This window comes from Numenius arquata, chromosome 8, assembly GCF_964106895.1.
Source record: "Numenius arquata chromosome 8, bNumArq3.hap1.1, whole genome shotgun sequence".
Lineage (NCBI taxonomy): Eukaryota > Metazoa > Chordata > Aves > Charadriiformes > Scolopacidae > Numenius > Numenius arquata.
The window spans coordinates 30,715,189-30,735,709 of record NC_133583.1 but is presented as its reverse complement, the minus strand read 5'-3'; the positions used below and the strand labels follow the sequence as shown (position 1 = coordinate 30,735,709).

Here is a 20,521-nt window from a genome sequence, read left to right as displayed (position 1 = left end):
CACCAGGTATGGGCAGACAGGTTATTTGTTTGTTTGGAGATGGAACAGGGAGAAGAATCTCTCAGCACCATCACTCTCATCTCTGTAACAGGAGAAGAAAAGTCTCTTTTGGTCTGTGGTGCTGCATGAAAATACAGCTAACTCATTCCTTCACCGTTCAGAACCACTACATTTTGAGAGCCCTTTCAGTAGGAAAAAGGCCTTGTTTAAAGCGAACACAGAACTTGGCAACCTCCATTTTAGAGAGACACAAAGAATTACCATTTGATTGTTGTAGTCACAGCTGTCGAATGGCAAAAATAAAAATCAGGGTATCACTTTTGAAACATACTTTCGTGTGTGTCAGTTTTCAGCACGTTAGATACGTAGGATTAGAAAACTAAGACTAAATGTTTGCAAAGAAATATGAGGTCAGGTCTAGTCAGCAAAATTCTCCCAACCTTCAACTCTCTTCTGCTGTTGGTTCTAGCTTCAGACAGGAATATTCACAGCTTTATTTCAGTGAACCAGCAGCTGAATCCAGAATGGCCTCTTAGAAGGCAACAACTATTCGAGCTCCTTGTTTAGATAATTGCAAGAGTTCTGATCACGTCTCTTAGTTGTGATTGCTCACCACCAGTGAAAATGATTATTACAATACTGGGAAGAGGAAAAGGTATGGGAAACTTAACATTCAGAGCTCAAGGAAGACACTAAACCCCATACTTTTAAAGAAAAAAAATTACCCTGGCACTATAAATTTTTAATTGTGACTGCATTTTGACAACAAAATCCTTTCCACAATTGCAACACATTGATGCTTTTCTGCATGTCCTTTTGCTTGCATTTACTTGCTAAATGGGAAAAGTTGGAGAACGCCTTACCTGAGCAGTTTCCTCTTCCTGCTTCCGTTTCTCTTCTTCAGTCTCCACTAGCTTCTGTTTGGTCAGGAGAAGTTCCTTGTTCAAAACATCGGCTTTGTCTTCAGCCTAGAATTAGAAATGCTGCTGTAAATCAGATGTTATCTGTGCCAATACAAACATATTGGCACATACATCTCAGAACTATTGCAGGTTCAGGTTCTAGCATTGCCTTTTCCTGCCCTCCGACGGCTCACCTAACCTATTTTTAATATGAAATTCCCTATTTAAGTAGCTGTTTTCTAAGTCATTTCCACTGTGTTTCAACAACTGTGCAAAAGGACCCGTTTGCCACAGGTTTACCTATGCCCAGATGGCAAGTAAGCATAGATACTATGTCCTAATCAAACAATGATGTATAGAATACTTTTGTTGGGAACAATATTAATCTAAACGCAGGCAGCATGATTTAGCTCCTGTGTAACTTCAGATAACATTCCATTTTTTTATCTGTAAGAGGGGAAACCAGATATTGTAGAAAACATTAGGTGCCTGCACTGTACCGCCTTACGAATTGTCTGGGGGAAGACAAGTATAAAAGAGACAAACAGGACCACCCGATAAAACAGTTGTTTAGCAGTGCAAACCAGTATTACCTGGAGAAACTTGAAACTGTGTGTGTACTGGAGAATATGAACCTTCTCCTCTCATTGAAGGGCCAAGCTTATGGTGGAACGTACTGGGAACACTTTGTTTTTGCGAGCGCTATCCTCACCAATCGCCAGGAGAGAAATGTATTTCCCAGTGTCTGGCTATATTCTGTTGACCTCCCCAACTGGGAGATACACACTGCATCACACCACTCCTTTTGTTCAGTAACCAGGTGCCAGAACAGGCAAGGGTTGGAGTCAAGTAATACTTAGTTTGCTGAAAATACCAGAGGGAAAATGGCATTGTAAATAATGAATAACAGTACAGAACTTGTCTCCGACTTGCAGTTCATTTTTCTACCACTACTGGCAGAAAAATTAGATTAGCTTATCTATCTGCCACACTGGTAACTATTAATGAGGGTGTTAGTGGGATTGTGGGTAGCAGAAGCAGCTCTACCAGGGCCACGACTGAAGAGATGAATTGGGAGCTGCTGCATTGCTTAGTGTGTATGTGGCTGTATGGGAGAAAGGAAAACAAGCAGTGAAAGAATGGAAAATAAGATTGACATCTTGGAACAAAAGAACTTGGGGATGACAGGGACGTTTTTGATGAAAGTCCTGTTTAAGATACACTTTGAAGGAATTACAAATCTTTGTTCCTTTTATGTGCTCACGCCAGGTTCTCCAAGCAGCTGCGGTGGTGTACGGTATCACCCCTCCTTGCAGATGAGGAGTGCAGTAGCACAAAGCTTTTCTTTCAGTGCCAGTGTAGTGAGGCGGGGTGCGGGAAAACTTCATGGAGCCACTCCCATCTACAGAAAGACAGCTACAATGCAGCAGAGCGAGGAATAGGACTGGCAAAGGTATGTGCTCAGCAGCCTTGTCATGATACTCGAGAAAAAACAAGGGTGGGCAGCAGCAGACATAAAGCTACTTTATGTACAGCTATTCCTGGGGAAGACAGAGCGCCTCAACACATTGCTTTTGGCCTTCACATGAGACTGCCCACTCCATCATGCAAAGTGCATCTCTGCCTGCGTTTGCTCACCAAGACAGCTCCAATTTTTAGAACCACATGGACCCAAATCAGCAGAGCCTAACTGTCAAGGATCTGCCTAGACAGAAAGACAAATTGCACAACTGTGGTGAATGATGTTTACGATTCTGCAGTTAGATATAGCAAGCCAAGTAACTACGGGAAATCAAATTGAGAGGCCCTTGCAGGAAAAGATTTTACATTTACATAAAAGGCACTACAGCCCTCACTGAGCAAGGGACTAATCACGAGGTGTGGTGGAGTATGGCCCTCATGTATTCAGTACCTTAAGAATAGCTGTTAAAACACTCCAGAAAGAGGAGGGCTGGGTATGGAGTTCTCTGACAGTCATCTCTGAGGTAAAGGGCTCTGAATGCTGCTGCCCTCCACATTCCAGACTGCACAGGAAACAAAAAGTTATCAAAGGACACCGAGGAGCCTTTCTAATTTTTGGTGCCGTGCCACTTGGTTATCTCTGAATTTTGTTGGCTGTACTTAAACTGCTGTGAAAAACATGTCCACAAAAGGTGGTAGACATTCTGCAAGGCAACTTTCCTTGAAATTAGTCTTTTAAGGAGTATGTGATATCTTTTTCAAGTAAATGTTCATTCTTTGTTATCTGCCTGAAGGTTATGGCTTACATTTTCTGAAACAATCCACAACAGAGGAGGAGTGGTCAGTGTTGTTAAGACACCACTGTGAATGGCTACAGTTGCATGCATGTGGAAACCCGGCTTTCTGACTGGGACTAGAAGTGAGGTTGTCAGGAAAATAAAGGCACAAATAATTATACTTTTAATGTTGTGTTCATGCTTTCCCTTGAGCACAAAGCAGGGGTCCTAAAATTGGTGTTGCCAAGGCTGAGCTGGGACCTATCTCTGTTAGCATTACCTGGTCCAGGTCATTCCGTAAGGCAATTTTGCTTGTTACAAGCTCGTGGGCAAGGTCATCGTTCTCCTGCTCCAGCCGCATGCTTGCTTCTTGGAGCCTGCGATTTTCCCTCTGCACAAAGAAAGGAACAACCAGAAAAGGAAGTTAATCCTTATCAATATTTAAGAGCAATAAGTGAGTATATTGTGTGTGTAAAACACCAAGAAGGCAAGAGTGCACATTAAGACAGGACTGCTGCTCTGGGAAACAACAGTGAATTAAGCCAGCAGTGCAAATGCAGCGATTCCACTTACATCCCAATGGTTATGTTTGTGTCAGGTGACACGGCGATTGTAGGGTTTCTCTGTCAAAAGTAAACACAGTCCCCTCCACAAAAGCACTTGGTTTCTGCTTGCTCATCATCAAAAGAAATTAGGCAGATAAAATCCCACCCAGTAGCAGTGAACAAGGACCAATTAAGAGATACTCATAATAATGTTTCCAATCCAGAGCAGAAAGCTGTCCTGCTCCATTTTACAAAATTTTGTCCACAGGAATCCATAAAAATAGTCCATTTTGTAGATGACACAGTGCCAACTTCCTATCTTCTGTGGGACCAGTAAAGAAGAGTGTTTAGCATGGAATTCCCTACAGCTCATATAACGTGTATCGCCATTTAAGAACTTTCTCTGTAACTTGCACCAGTGACAACAGTGCACGTTTTACAGGATACCTGCTGAGAAAAAGTGCCAGATGGAGAAGGAACCTCACTCCCTGAGCACAGGCCCAGAACCTGCTCAGTGGCCAACACGAAATGCCGAACTTCAGGACTGCAGGCCCTGGTCCTCACTGCACTGCACTCCCTACCCACTCCACACAGGCAGAAACGACTACAAAGAGCGCTAACTAGAGACGGTAAATACACTGGAGAAGAACGAACAGTAGCAATTCATGTTTTTGAAAAATCAGTTTCAGTGATTGTTCTTCTAAGGCTGAGAAACAAAATCATATTCAAAAGATGTCCACGTCAAATACCATCTTCATCTTCAGAAGAACACAGCCAGGTGGGACAGACTGAGGTGCCCTCCTCTAACGGATTATAAGAGAGTAAAAAATATGCTGGCCTTCAGATACACAATGATGTGCATCTTTCATACCAAAGGAGACTGCAAAGGGAATCTGTGCGCTATGGAAACTCAAGGAAAAATATCAAGTTCATATTGAAACTCATAGGTTGAGGAACAATAACCTACATGCTGAGATTTCAAAAAAGATCTGTGCTCACTTGAAAGGTAAGTTATGTTCTCCAAGAAAAACAGTGAAAGTGAATAAATATCAACACTTAAGACAGTAAAAAATTTCTAAGAGTTGTTCAGGGAACACCTTCCAACAAAATGTGGTTTCTTTGCATAAGCGCATTATTCACCTGGCTTCACTTCCTCCTGCTCACCAGCTACGCTCAGATATTTTTTTCTTACCAAACTCGCCACCATGAAACTGCAATTTTCATTTCTGTCGCAAGAAGATTTTGCATGCTTGTCTTAAACAAAAAAAGACAACTACAGCTCTAAGAGGATGCTAAAAAAGGTCTCTTCTGTGTGGGAGCTTCCTCTGTGGCAGGAAGCAGAACCTCTGCAAATACTCTCTCCTTAATGTGACCCCATTGTGCAACAAGAGTATGCACTGCCCTGTACAGGAAAGTAAGTTTGTTTCCTTTCAAAAAAAAAATTGTACTTTTAATAACTTGTTTTGTTACAGAAACCGTAAGAAAGATACTTTTGTTTTAACACAGTTAACCACTGCTAAAAGATGCGTAACTTTGGACATCTTTTTTATTTTAATTGCAGTGTAATTTGTTCGGGACAAGGCATTTTTAAAAGTGAAATTCTTCTGTAAGGATAATATAAACTTTAAGGTGTAAAACCATATTGCAGTCTTTAATAATAATCATTATCATTTTTAAAGGCTCTAATGTGTCTTTATTTCTGTATTTTTTCAGACCATCTTGGAAATGTTGATTTCTATAGACACAGCTCTGCCAGCGAGCAGTTGTCAGAAAGCGACTTGAGTTCACCTAAAAACTGGGACCAGATCAGAAGGGTATCGCTGCCAGGTACTGCAGCACCAATACCTTTTCAGAGGGATGTTGCTTAGAGGGAGAAATCAGCAAATTCTTAAGACTTGCACATAATAACCCAGAAAGAAGTTTGCTTTAGCATTTTTGCTATGCTTTTGCCAAAAGCTTCAGTGTCTGCAAAGCAAGCCGCACAACGTGAAGTTCGAAGTTCCTGCTTTGCATTCGCAGACAAGTGGGTAAGCAAGCTATGTGGTTGGAAATGCGCTATCCTCCTCTTAAACTAGAATTTACATGACACGTTTTTAGTAAGTTAAAGATCTCTTACCTTGGGCATCCAGTCAATAGCTAAGAGATGTTTTTATCTCGTTCACCATACTTTTAATTTCCAGCTGAAAGTCTCTTAAAGGGCCACCTTTACTCTTCCTCCACACAGGGCAGTATGCGCGATTAGATGGTTTGTCTTTTCCAGCTCCTCCCCCCAGATCTAGCAGTGAAAAACTGCCTCCTTCCTCAGGAAGAAACTCTTAATCTGCTTAAGTCTAAATAAAACCTAACATTACACAGTAAAGACAAAAATAGAAAATAGCTCTTTTCGTATGTAGCAAACTATTTCCAGTGGCTCTGAAATATTTACAGGGTTTTATAAAGTACCATTCACAATGGCATGAAGTTCAACAGATGGAGCTGGTTCGTTACAGCAGGACTCGCATCACAGACAGCATTTTGTAACCTGGCATAAGCCAACTTGTCAGACCTGCTAGTTGTCCCTGGTGTAAACAGACAGCTTCCTGCCTTTTCTCTACACACCACTAACAATTTACTGACTACGAAAATGATCTCCTTCACTTCAGCATCGCTCAGTTTCTACACTCAGGAAAACAAGAGATTCCTCCTTCTGAAATTCCTCATTCCTGTTACAAAAGGCAGCTGGTGAACCCTGGTTAGCTTTTAAAAGGAGGATACTGCATTTCCAAGAGGGACAAACACCACTGATACATACAAACACAAATAAACTTACCTCCTGTAAAGTCACAGACCAAATACTGCTTTCAACCATTGGTGTAAAGACAGTGAAAACAGGATATAAAATAATTTTTAATACCAAAAAGACAGCCAAAAAAAAGAAAGTTGCTGATTCTTCAGTGGGTTTTTAGTTCTGAGTTTTAAAGAGGATATACTCCAGCTTCCATCACACACTGGACGGAAAGAAGAAGGCAAATTTGAAAGCAGTACACAAGCCTCAGGAAGACTGAAAGGCTGAACTCCACCCTCTGCTCCCTTCCGGCCAGCCCCAAGGAGCAATTCCTGACAAGATCAGTGGCGATGATGCATCCTCTCTGTGCTGCTACTCAAGTGGGGTGTAACGAGTCACAAACCTTGTTAGGCAATTCAGTGTCACATTTTCTGATGAGCGAACACCCAAGCCCCAGATCTTTAGGCATGAACAGAACCTCAGTGGTGGTAAAATGCACTTTTTTAGATGTGGGCAAACCGAAGTCTTCGTAAGCCCATTGGAAAGGACTCTTGATTGTGGAGGAGGTCTGAAGGAAAACCCTGTGAACCTCCATCTAGAAACCTAAAAGGCTTTTACAGCAAACTATCCAGGAAAACCTCTCATGGGAAGCAACACGGAGGCTCCTGGAGGTGTTTTCTGTTTGTTGACTCTGAAGAAGCACTCCCAGAAGTGCCCCAGCACACTTTTTCTAAAAACCACAAACAAACAACGATCCACATCAAGAGTTATCTTACGTTTTTCCTCATGACAGTTACCATGACTCTGAATAAAAATTACTAGTGTATTAATTTTTGCTTCCTCTTCAAACACCCAAATGACTATTATGTCCAAATTACACATTTATTCAGACAGACAGCAACTTCTCCGTTGCACAGCAAGGTCTACAGAGAAAAAGGCATTTCTACTCTCAGAACAGAATTTTGTGCATAAGCAGGGTCTGCTTGAAAAACTCCAGCCCTCCTTTTATGGTTACATCCTCTTTATTTTAAATCAAAAAATCCCAAGCCCAACTCTGTCAGTTTCTCATCAAGTCAACAAAAACGCTGTTACATGAGATGTTCTCAAACACAGAAAAAACCCATAATAGATAGAAAAATATCAATCTCAACTATATTGCTATTTTTTTCTGAATGTGTAACTCACTTTTATTCCTGGCTTCTATAGGCAATTTGTAATTTATTTTAACCAAAAGTCATGAAATTCTGTGACAAACAGCAATTTAGAATATAGTTGCTTTTGCACCTTTTAAAAATCTATCCGACAAAAATGTGAGTGATAATTTGTTATAAGCAATAGAAAATAAAGTGAAAGGCTGTCCATAAAAAAATTACACTTTTCCTAAATAATACTTGTAAACACAGAAGGAAACAAACACCAAAAATAATGGCACTTTTTAATACTGCTCTTTTGTCAAATCACAGTCAACATGTAAAATACAAGCTGGGCAGGAAGGTCTGTGGCACATAACACAGCTTATTGTAGCACGTGAATTTAACCTGTCAAGAAAATGCAACTGGTTAACGCAGCCTATGGAGAGTTTGGGGTCAGTGGGACTGGGGGAGCCTATGTCCCTGCCTGGATGTACCCACCTGCCCTCAGGCAGGAAGCATCTCTTCCCTGGCATTTCACAGGGGGCTGTTCAGCCCTACCATTCCCATGCTCGGGAACACCTCTGGGACCTGAGTGGTGGGAAGGAGTGGAAGAAGCATGCCGTGCTCTCACACTGCTCTGCTTTGGTCCTGGTCTCCCCGGACGCCTGGCTGAAAGTCAGACCCACATGTAAGAGCTGTGTCAGCTCCCATGAGTTCCTTCTGCACCGCCGACAGTGTAGCGGGGATGGACCAGGAGGAGGAGATGGCAGTTGAGATGGCAGTTGAGCACGGGCCCCACTGCCGTTGAGGTGGCTGCTCCCATCCCAGCGCTGTGCACAGCCCATCTCCTACTCTCTCAACAGTCCATCATGCTGTTTCCACTAGGGACCAGGTTACAGGGAGGTGTCTTACTCAAGACATCCTTCTTGTTGGCAATTCAGAAGTGCCAACGTCTCTGTGGTCCTGACAAATCTCTACTGGCAATAAAAACTGTAACACGCTGCAAACAACAAAAACTCTATCAACCATAACTAAAAATTATCAACAGACTGAAAGCCTGTTTCCTTCTTGACCTGTAAGAGGAATATGCTGCAGGGATCTCCACTCCAGTGATCCCATTCATGAAACATCCCCTTCCTGGGCAGTAAACCAAAAACTCGTTTTGCTCTGGGAAGAGGAACTGTAGAAGTTACAATGATGTCAGCCTTCAGGGCACAGCCACACAGAGAGCACAGGAGGCCAGAGGGAGCTAACAGCAGCGCTGCACTCAGAGGCAATACTGGCTTTTCAGCAGCGTAGACTCAGTCCTTTCCCAAACCAAGCCTGGCTGGGCAAAGTCTAGCCCTGATGCTGCCAAACTGAAATGCATTTCTAAACACACAGGCTGCAAAGTGATCACTTAAGGGACAAGAAAAGTTGGCTCTCCATTTTCTGCCTGCAAGGATCCACACAGCCTGTGTTTCTTGCTGCTCTTAAAATGTAGATTCCTACCAACCTCAGCTTGACACATAAATAAAATCAAAGAAAAAGACAAGGAACAGAGAGCACTTACAACCATTTCTCCATGACACTCATCAGCTTAAGAATGCGTCTGAACTTTGAACTTAATGTGCAACTAACCAGTTACAGGGGCTCTCTCTAATCACAGCATCACTAAGAGGATCAGACCCAATCCAGCTTAATTAAAAAAAGAAAATCACACAGCGAGTTTCAAAAGTGCAAGCCAAAACCCCAGGCTGTGCTCTTGACTGTGACAGTGACTCACATACACAGTGGCCAAACAGTCACCTTCTATATCCTCATTTGCAGCTTGGGGATAATGTTCTTCACCGTCCAGAGCCCAAGATTAACTTGTTAATATGCTTCCACAGAGGTTTAACGAAGCCTTATTTGTTTTCTAAGTATTATTTAAATTCCACAGTACTGAACCACTGGAAAAATACCTAGTCAGCAGAAGTTGTGTTTTTTTCTAAATAGGTCATACTCACTTGGCTCTTGGCTGTTACAGCAATCCCATTTCTTACAAAGAATAAAATCTACACACTTTGACATCAAAAGAACTACACTCAAAACATAGTTTTTTCACAGGTAAATACTTAAAAAAAGGTCAGTTTTACTTTCTCTGTACCTGTAACTTTATCTTGTCACATTTATGAATTATGGCATAGTCTTTCACTACAGATTTTCACACTGTGGTTTTCTGAACATGGTGTGCTTTCCTTACGTTCACAGATGACGTAAACCTGTTGCACCCTGTGTGATCATTTACTACTCCACACTCCTTGTAGACTCCGTACCAACTGCAATGTCACTTAACATATTAAGGCACAATAAAGAACAGCAGGAAAACAGTACAGGCATATATAAGCAATGACAGTTCCCAGCTAACCTGGGCAATGGGCAGTAAAGTGCTTCATCTCTGGCAGCTTCACCTAAAGAAAACTGAATTTTTCAAAGCAGGGTAAGCAATAAATGGATCCTGAGCACTAATTGAAGTATATGCCTAGAGGCAGAGCCTCCATCACCCAAAAATCGATGGCAACAGAATGTAGCTGTGACAATAAAAGGAAATACATTGGAAAGATAAGCAATGCTGATCCAAAATTAAAGAACTATTCTTTTTTGGTGAACTAGCAAGCCATCATATTAATAACTGAACTTTTCTCTGCCGCTTTAAAGCAGGATATTTATTACTATTACTTCTATTGCAGTAGTACCTTGGGACCCCAGGAGAGCTCTGGCTCCCACTGTACTAGACATTATATTAACAAAAAATTACTAACGCTTGGTATAAACAGAGATGAATAGCAAGGATCATATCAGTCAAGGAAGAGTTCATCTTCCAAAAGTCTCTGTGGATGCCACTGCACACAGCTTGTGCTAGAACAATGTGTATTTTCTCCTTTTGTGTCTGTAGCTGAGAATCACCCTTTGTTTCTGCGTCTCATGAAGATCTCCCGTAAAAGTGCAACAGCAGGAGAGTTACCTACAAACATATAAACTGAAAGAAGAAAAATATTATATGTGGCTACTTGCAGATGTCTGGAGAGTTATAAATTGTGATTGAAATATTCCTGGAAAAACACTATGTCCAAGTGTTCAAAGTGCTTGTTCAAGTAAGGGGATAAACTTCGCCTGCCACTTAAATTCCCTAAGATCCACAACGGCATATCCCAGAGAGGTGAGCGTAGTACACGCGCTCTGCTTAACTGCTGGAACTGCCTCACTCCCCACGGGATTCAGCCAATGAAACAGGTTCCCACAGAGCATGTCCCGTACCTTGTATCTGTCCATAGGATCTTCCTGCTGCAGCTGACTCTCTCGCATTGTTTGGTACTCTCTCTCATATTTCTTCAGCTTCTTTGTTGGCACCTGTGGAACACATTTGGAAAACATGCATTTAAAGATTAAAGAAACACCGGAAAGGCTGTCTGAAAGCTCTCCTTGCAAACAGGAAGCCAAGGAAGTGCTGGAAAGCTGCTGATGATGATTAAAGTCACTCCCCGTCGCCCCCCCCTTCCCTACTCAGCAAGCCATGTCAAACACTAACCAATACACTTCACATCCACAGAAATCTTTCTGTGCCTACTATTGTTAATTATTCAAATATTTAAAGGAAAACAAGAGTGAAGTAGAGACACTTTAGTAAGACTAACAACAAGAAAAAAAAAGCATGAACAACAGGAGTGAGAGGACAGGGAAGAGGAAAATAAGCTTTGATAGGTATAATTCAACAAAACAATACCTTAGCGAGAAAACTGTTAAAAGTAAGATTAGAAGAAAGGAGCGTGCATGCAAAAGGACTCGACAATTCCCCAGGAGAGATCAGAGTAGTGTTTTTTACTGCTGAAAGAGTATTAGTATCTAAATTACAGATTGTGACCAATGCCCTCATGAAGTTTGGCATCAGACTCCTCCGAGGCAAAGGTGGAGACGCTGCAGTGCTCGCTTCCAGCCACAGCAGGGAAACAGTGAGGCGACTTCATAGAAATCACAAGCAAATTCGGTAAACAACCACGCAGAAAGGTCAAGTCCCAGACCCCTTGATTTCTGGGAAACCACAGCTTCAACTTAAAACAAGGTACACAAAGAACACTTGTGTTTTTTTAAAAAAGGTATGGAGATCTTCTGCTTTAGTTTCACCTTTTAATTGGGTACACTGTGCTATATAAGCAATCCCATCTTTCTCTGGAGACCTTTGATAGCATTACCCTGTTTCCAACATACAACAACAAGAAGCCGGCCCTGCTAAGTGTTGGATCATCTCCTGGCAGCCAGAGAGATCCCTAACATGATGTACCATCATGACTTGTAAGCATACGCTTTTCCTGGATCTGTTATATATACAGTCTGTTCCTCTTGCCTATATTGATCATGTCTCTCTGACTCCTGGTGTGAGGACATGCCACTGTCACCTTGCCTTAGGGCAAAACATTACTGCCACTGATCAGAGACAGGAGTTTACATGTAGTTTTGGTGCTGTTTATCCCTTTATTAGTTTTCAGCCTAATACCTCCTTCCTCTACAATACAGGAAGGGACCAAGCAAGTTCTCAGTGTCATTGCAGAAGCCTCTGGGAGGTACAGGTAGAAAAAGTGAAACCCATGTGAAGTCCACAGGGAGCACTAATAAAGCAGCACTAGTGCCCACAATTACTGATGAAATCTTAAACACAACGCAACCAGCAGAAAATAAAGATGAGGGAGACGTTGCAGCACTGTATAGCAAAAAGGTGCAATATAAGTGTAACTTAGAAGATGATCTGTTCAACCAAAGATTTTCCTAATTCTTGATGCTTTTCATTAAAGTCTTTGAAGTCCACATAAGGATTAAGTCTTAATACACAGAGAGACAGACAAGCCTCCCATTCACGCAGTTGCACAAATACTTCAGTAAGAATCCCATCGTCTGAAGGAACAGGAGATGTAAGATAGATTTTTTTTTGGTGTGTGTAAATAGGGAGAAAAGAGTGGAAAGCGAAGGTAAAAATTGCACAATCAAAATCCTTTCTCCCCCCAGCAGTTCCCCCATGCACAGGGGAGCCCCCCACATTTATGTGAGAGGTGCCGTACGCACCCCAGCCCAGAGCTGGGTGTCGGGGGCTGCCTCCGCTGACCACTGCAGCGACCCACCAATGGCTTCACCTTTGCAGCTGCCTGGAGCAGCAGCATCATCTTCCCTTTAACCACAAGATTTTCTTAAATTACTTGTGAATGAAAATTGTAGTTCTCTCTATAATCCAGAAGACACAGGCAAAATACAGCATAAAGGTAATGATGTGAGTAAGTAACTCTTACCGAGAGAGGAAGTGGGATATAAAGCACTGTTGTGACCTAAATGCCTCTGCTGAGCGCTGTGCCACAGCTGTCCATGTGGGTCTGCTGAGCCTGTGCATGAAGAGATGACTGCTGCCTTCTTGGTAACACAGCCTCACATGCAGCAGCAGCTCTCCTTGCTCATTTTTTAAATGTTAATTTTTTAAGCTGCCTGAGAGGAGCCTTATTTCTCTGGTTTCACCTTGCATTCTCTATTGAGATGAAGCAGAATTTAACTTGCACAGAGTCTACATGACACTTATCACCTACCTCAACAACACCAGAAACTAGTGTGAACACCTCACATCAAAAAACCTTATGAGAGCAGGGAAGAACAAGAGTCAGCTGCTTCATTAAACTCTGCTCTCCATCATCTTCACAGTTCCTCTTTCTACTCGCTGACAATTAAACATTTCTTAATGCCTGGTAACTCTTCTCACCAACTATTCTCACCTGTATGTTCTCCTTTGTGTTCTTCAATTTTAATTTACAGCTGTGAGTAGGACCACACATAGGTCCTCTGTGGCTGCATGAGGGATAAGGCCCTGCTTTCACCACTACAAGAGCTCCCCATGAACGCTGCGGCCGTGGCCTGGGGTAAGGGACATGCCTGGTCTGTGCTCCAGCAAGCAAACAGTGTGACAGCACTTTTTTACCAACGTTAACAGTAAGTAATACCTGAAACAGGGATCAAATCACAGAAGGTGTAAGCATCAGGGTGTAAGGGAGTACCTCATGGCACAGAAAATGGCTTCTGTGCTTGCTGAAAGAAAATTGTGACTTATGCATGTTATTATCTATTTATGCTACAACTTTTAATTGCAAAGTACATAAATTCAGTGAAAGTCTATCTTAAGGGTTGGGCAGGGAGGGGGGAATTCCTATTAGAAAACCAGTCCACACTAATCCACTTATCCCATAAAATATAAACTTGAGCAGGTGCTTAATAACTTTGGCAGGGACTATGCTTCACTGTTATTGTCTATTCAGCCACATTACTCAAAGGAGTTTGATAATTTATTACAGCACTTTCTTCTGGGTATACACTAATAAACGAAAAAAAAAAAAATTTAAAAGCCCATTTCCATATTCCCCAATTTAATTCCCTGAAACAGTTTGTGAATTCAACAAGGGACTTCTCTGTAAGCCCTTTCATAAGTAAGTGCATAGTACTAGCTATGCTTCAGTCTTCATGGATTGCTCTTGAACAAAGTGTGCTCATAAATTTTCTGTAAAAGCTTCTGCAATATTGATTTCTTCTTTCTTTAGCACCATGGGGTATATTGGCTAGAACTGATGGTTATCAAATTTAGGAGACTCATATGGTTTATAAACATTGCTCATCTGTTTATCTTGGTATCTTATCTCCTTGACTCATTTTATTTTATTGTGTTCAAGCATAAAATCATGTCACAACTGGTCGCACGTTGGGAAAAAGCCATGCGGAGCATCTTAATAAAACATCCACACAGAAGAAATGAACAAGCAAAACCTCTTTCTGAAAAAAACCAGCAGACTGGTGCACTGAACGCTTGAAGGACTCGCTACAGTAATGTGATACGTGGCAGGTGAGAAACAAAAACACTTTGTTTTTACCTGCTCCCCTGTTCAGACAGTGCTGGAAAGATCCGCTTCACCTTCTCTGGCAATCCTGCGCACTGGCAGCATGCCGAGCATCGGCATCCACACTGCTCCAGGAGACCTTTCCCTCATTCTGCAATTTCTTTAGCTGTTTACAGACAGTTCAGCCTGACCTTGCTGGACTAATAAATCACACATCTATGACTCCTTCCTCCAAAATGTTTTATTGCTCTAATGAAGCACGAGCACTCAGAGGAGGTAGTTATCATTATGTTCATTTGACAGCCAAGGAAATGGAAGGAGAGATGTAAAATGATTTCCTGAACATATTGAAGACAGCCAGAGGCTGATCCAGACAGAAAAATCCTATTACCTTATTTCTAATTTCCAGCACTGCCACAGTGCTAGACTGAGCAGTCTCACTTTCCCAGATTCCCACTTCTTTTCTCTATCTAGCACTGCATAAACACTCCAAAAATATATTGTCTCATCACACTAAGAATGTAACCAATATTCTGTGATCTCTGCACTCTTAATTTTTCCTCTCTAGTTCTCAGCTCAGTGTGGAAGGGAAAAACAAAAAGAAAACAAAAAACAACAACAAAAAAAACCCCAAACAAACAAACAAACAAAAAAAAAAAAGAAAAAAGCCAATTAACAAAATGTGCAATACTTTCCCATTTTTGAAGCAGGTGACTTACTTTCTGTTTCACTGGCGATGGATTTGCTTGGTATTTCAAGATTGAGGCAGGGGACTCGCATCCCTCCACAGACAGGGTTACACTGTGTGCTGATGACTGATGCGGGAGACCCCGAGCTTGCTTTGGGCAAGCACCGATAGCAATCACAGACACTGGCTGCAGCCCAGCTTCCCTTTTATCCACCCATCCATCATGCACGTCTCGGGCTGCAATCCCCATGGTAAGACCAGACTCTTCCCAGTGCTGCAAAGCAGGACCATTTCCAAGCACAGGTGACGCCTGGGAGCCCGGCTCAGCCCTTGCACACAGCCAGGAGTACCGGCTGCAAGAGGCTCTCACAAACCACTGCTGCGTGTGCCCCTCTTGAGGAGATCTGAGTTACGCTTGTGTGTATTTGATTTTCTTCACATTATGATTTAAAACAATATTAAAAACAAGTTAATTTCAAAATGACACTTGGTTCTGCAAAGCTTGTCATGTGAAGGCTGTAAACTTTGAACAGAACCTCAGACAGCAGATTAGCAACAACAAATTTCAGATCACAAGCATTGTTAGTTCACTCTCAAAGTTGTTGTATCAATTTGTTCTAGTTAATACTTCATATTTAAAAGAACTAAATCAGGTTTCAAGGAAGGATAATATAGCTCTATTTAAACTCTCTACTAGGCAAAATTGAGGCTTTAACAAAACAAAAACATACAAAGAAACTAACTCAGTGCTCTACTGGTGTGTGCAGCCACCGCTATGGGTAACTGTATCATCCTTTTCTTAAAATGCAGATGCCAAAAGGCACAAAGAAGTATCTTGCAATGTCTTTCACTGGGAGTAGGATTCAGAAGTAGATACGAAATTCAGTTTTCTTTTGGGAGGATGCAGTGATGAAAAAGAAAGAACAAACCCCACAGCAACATGTTGACACAACAGACTTGTCTCTTGGATTAGACTTTAAAGGAGGTGAGTGGGATTTCATATTTAGATATTATGGAATACAATCTGAACAACTGTATCTCCAATGAGATGCCACAAGCATGAAATCTGAGAGGAAAAAGGGCAAATTAAAATTTCTCACAAAACTCTGTTTGTGCTGCGTAGTCTGTAGAGAAGAAAATCTGCAGCATTCATTTGCAGAAAAAATGTAGGGATTAAAATCAGCTGCTACCTAAAGAAAATTCACAAACTGCAACACAGCTTGAAGAATTCCCATTTCTCCCTTTATCACCGTGTAGTGAAGGGCTCGCTGATAACAAGCTGTTTCACCGCAGGTTGGAAATCAAGTGGAACAGCCCTCATCAGTGATTCACCCAGCTACAGCATCCCATTCAGGACCCAGACATCCCCCACTCTAAAACACACCACCAATCTCATTAAACATTGTCTAACCCCTGGGGTTGGGGCAACACGATCAAAAAAGTTTTTGTGAAGCAGCCTCTCAGACATAATCTGATTCCAGCATTATCCTCATCGCAGCCTGGCTTTGGGCAAGCTTGCAGCACAAAGCCTGTGGTGCTTGGGCTGACTGCCCACTTCTCATTGCAGGGGATAAAGGTGGGTCCACGGTGCTGTTATTCCGCTCGAGCTCGCGTGTTGCATGCAGCACAATAAAAGCACCCAATATTGGTCAGATGCTGTTTTACCATCTACGCCGGCAGGAAGGAGATGTTCCCTGAAACTCCTTGGAAACGTACATTGTGTTGGAGAGATCGTCTGCTTAACGGATGCCCATCTGAACGCCTGCTGCAGAACAGCATCTCTCTCTACCTCATGTTTCAAAAAAAGAACCGACAGAAATGCTCTTTTTATATCAGGAAAGCAGCTTGCTCCACACCAGCACACTTAAGTATCCCTTCCTTGCAGGGGGAGGGTTTTCTTCCTTCTGCAAGTCACCTCCTTGCCAGCTTTGTAGGTGTAAGACCTCCTGAAGACAGTCTTCAGGATAACACAGATCTAATTTGAAAGCTGGCTGGAGGCAAAGGAAACCAGCTTTGCCATGAGCTTTTATTTTTATTTAATTCTTCCACATCCATTCATTATCAAAATATCTCAATTGCAACTGAGACACCCACAGGACTTTATAGAAAGATGGGAAAGGCAGGTTGCAAAATTTACAGAGTACCTGCACAATTTGCTGTGATTCAAAATGGCAGTGGCCCCAGCCAGTGATGCCGGATGATTTCTAACACCTTTTGTCAGATTTTAATCTCTCCAATGTATTTCCATTCATCTAAACCTGCTGAACCTGGCATAACACATTATTCTTCCATAGCCCTGCTGTTTTAGAGATCCGCTTAGTTAGGCTCAGTTAGCAATACAGTTAACCAAGTTAAAAAGAGTAAGCTCAGACTGAGAGATAGTCAATAAGCCTCATTGTACAGCAATCCAGTGGCAACCCAGGAAAAGAGAACGAAATTCAGATTCCCTGAACTGTAGCTCTAAACACTGGCGTATACTTTTGCACTTACCACAGTGTTTGTGTTTGAGAAGCACATATATTGACTGCAGGGGAATCTGCATTTTTCAAAAAAGCGCTCAAGGAAAGCACGTTCTGCCTTGTGTCAGAGATTCTTCAAAACACATCTCCACATCACCAAATTGGTTCTCAGCATTCAAAAATTCATTTTCACTTTGAGATATGGAGGGCTTATTGCCCACTTCAACTCTATTTGTTTTAGTGAAAAAGAGACACCCTGAGTGGCTTAAAAGCAGTGCTTGGAAATGGCTGATTATTTTATATATTCGCAGCTGATGTCTAGCAGCTCACCCAGACAAAAAGTGCTTCCTCTTGCGTACAGATAAGGGCTTTAGCATTGAGATGCACGCCGTGAAAGGAAACAGCTATATCCACTTTGTCACCAAGCACCTATTATGCATTTAAATTGGCTGTGGTCAACAGGAATGCCGTGGTTAAGGATACCAATATTTGAAACATTCTAGATGGAAAATATCTGGGTACAGGTCATTTTTATTATCTGGCATAACTTAAAGAATGTCTGAACAATGAGATCTCTGCTGCAACAGACTATATAGGCTAAATTAAACTAGCTATATATCCTGAGGACACAGATTAGGATCAGATAACTGGGGGAACGGACACTGACCAGCCATCTGGGACAAGGCCCTGCTCTGTAAAACACAGTTATTATAAAGAGCAGCAGTTTTTCCATTGCAGAATTTATTCTTTGGTTTGTACCTTATAGCATAACAGTTCCAAGTGACTTTGTGTGCCTTACATACACACACCTTTTGATACACAGCATGTGGTGCTACAGGTTTTATACACATCCTCGGTGACTATGGAAAATCAGACCCTCAGCTCTCTCCCATTTTGAGGTACATCATTCATTCTGATTTAGATCTGCCCACAACAACTTTAGAGCTTAGGTTGTAATTCTTGGCACATCACAGCAACAGAAGAGAAGGGCAAGCAGAAAGACAAGTGAAGCCTTCACCACTAACCCTGAGAGAAGAGAATCAGAAATTCAGGAAAAAGTCCCCAGTGATTTTCTTGCATCACTCAGCAAAGAAACAACCTGTTCCCAACTACACAAAGTAGCTAAGCTGTGTTAGGGTTCTCTTTCCAACCTTGTTTATACGATGCTGACACTAACACAGACCTATCTCACTACCATGCATAAGGGAAAATTGCCAGCACAAGGCTTGCAACTGCCCAGTAACCAGTTTCAAAATATTGTATTATCAAGGTTGTAAAACCTGTCCCACTGAACATATTTAGTCCACAGATTCCACAGCTTTTGGCTAATAAACCCCTGGCTGAATACATCTGAAACCTGCCACAAGACTGGTGAAACCAGTTGCCTGTCCTGACTCTGCTGAGTTACCAAGCCACGTCTTGTCTCCTGTCACACTCCGTGCCCAGCACAAGATGAAAAAAAAATTATACTTCCTGAGAAGGAGGATGGATGCTAGATCACAGCTCTCAATCACATACTCAGGTAAGCCATATTCACCAGTAAAGAACCTCACAGTATTCTTTGAACACACATTCTATATGTCAATATTATTCATGATCAATTCTTTGTAGCAGTATGAAGAAAACTGTAATGCTGTCAAGCTTTAAATTTGTAAGTCTGTTTAAATTCACAGTCAGGCTTCTCTGATGTGTGGTGAGGTGCTTGATGCTAAAACACTTTTCATTACTTTTACAAATATTTCAAACCCACAAGTTACTAAGAGCAATTACTTTTTAGTGTGTTACTCCACTAGCAGAAAATAGATACCTTTTCTATATTAAAGCTGAACCACTATACACTTAGATTCAGGACTCTACGATCACTTCTGCTATGTGAAATAGTTTTATCTATATTTCAGCAACTAACGCAACTTTTACCACACCATCTCAAAAGTCTTGCCTTTTTTCTGCTTGCCCAGCTCCATAAACACTACTGCTAAAACTCTAAAATAAAAAATATGTTCTTTAATGCCACACATTAAATAATCAGCATTTTGAAAATACAAGTGGGACAGTGTCCAACTTCCAAGAAATAAGAAACGCTCACTGAAGCATTTTACTGCAATAACTAATCCTGGCCCTGCTCTGTTATCTCTGTAATCCTTCATCTGCTGAGGTTTTCTCAAGAACTTTAAATAAGGCTTCAGGTTTTGCCATATTTGCACCTTTCAGCCTCTGTGGTACCTGCAAAAACGCCTTGACATGGAGCTGGCAGGTACCCGGAGGAAGGGCAGGCCCAGAGAGTTTAAAAGTGCTAGTCAGCCATTAATGCAGTGCATGTCAGCAGCTGCTGGAGAGCATCCCCAGGGACAGGAACGCACAGCAGCACTGCACATCAGCCCCAAGAGATACAAAGCAAATGTACCAATTCACAAACCTGTAAATACAAGGCTGCTTTTTGGTTTTTAAACCTTCTGCTGTTTCACTGCCCCAGCTCTGGTTCCACCACCACCACTAGCACTACCAGCTGAGTTTGCCACTTCACCTGTACAGAGACTTGGACTCATCCATTATGTCCAGCTGAGACCCTGTCAGGCTAATCAATTATCAATGAACTCAAAACCTTCTACTTTATGATCTAGCAGGGAAAACCCCAAGAGCATCTCAAGCACTGACAAAAGCAAGAAGTTTGCATCAGGCAGGAGGGGCTGAAGGCAGAAGATGCCAACTTTAGGTGGAAAACCAAGCTGCTCCTGACACTGAAAGGCGCACCCTACAAGAGAAAGGGCTCCAACAAAGGGAAAAAAAACACTTTTTGCAGGAAAGGAAGCTAGTTAATATTAGCAGCAATATCTAGCTCCCACTATTTTCACCCTCTGGTACCAACAGCTGCAAAGAAGCACCAAACCCAATTTTCTTTCCAAGCTCTGTCCCAT

General features: G+C 42.0%; 1 protein-coding gene across 5 annotated transcripts in view; it reads right to left on the bottom strand.

The window, feature by feature from the left end:
* RABGAP1L (RAB GTPase activating protein 1 like) overlaps nt 1-20,521 on the bottom strand; it is a 257,373-nt gene that overhangs the window by 5,017 nt on the left and 231,835 nt on the right. For 3 of the 5 annotated variants that reach the window (XM_074152246.1, XM_074152249.1, XM_074152250.1), the window contains 3 exons: nt 10,861-10,953; nt 3,420-3,530; nt 864-968 (listed from right to left, as the gene is read on the bottom strand). In XM_074152246.1, coding sequence (XP_074008347.1) covers nt 864-968; nt 3,420-3,530; nt 10,861-10,953 — 309 coding nt within the window. Of the gene's footprint in view, nt 1-863; nt 969-3,419; nt 3,531-6,493; nt 6,727-7,457; nt 10,583-10,860; nt 10,954-20,521 lie in introns of those variants that run through there. The other 2 variants (XM_074152251.1, XM_074152248.1) reach the window with 2 other exon arrangements.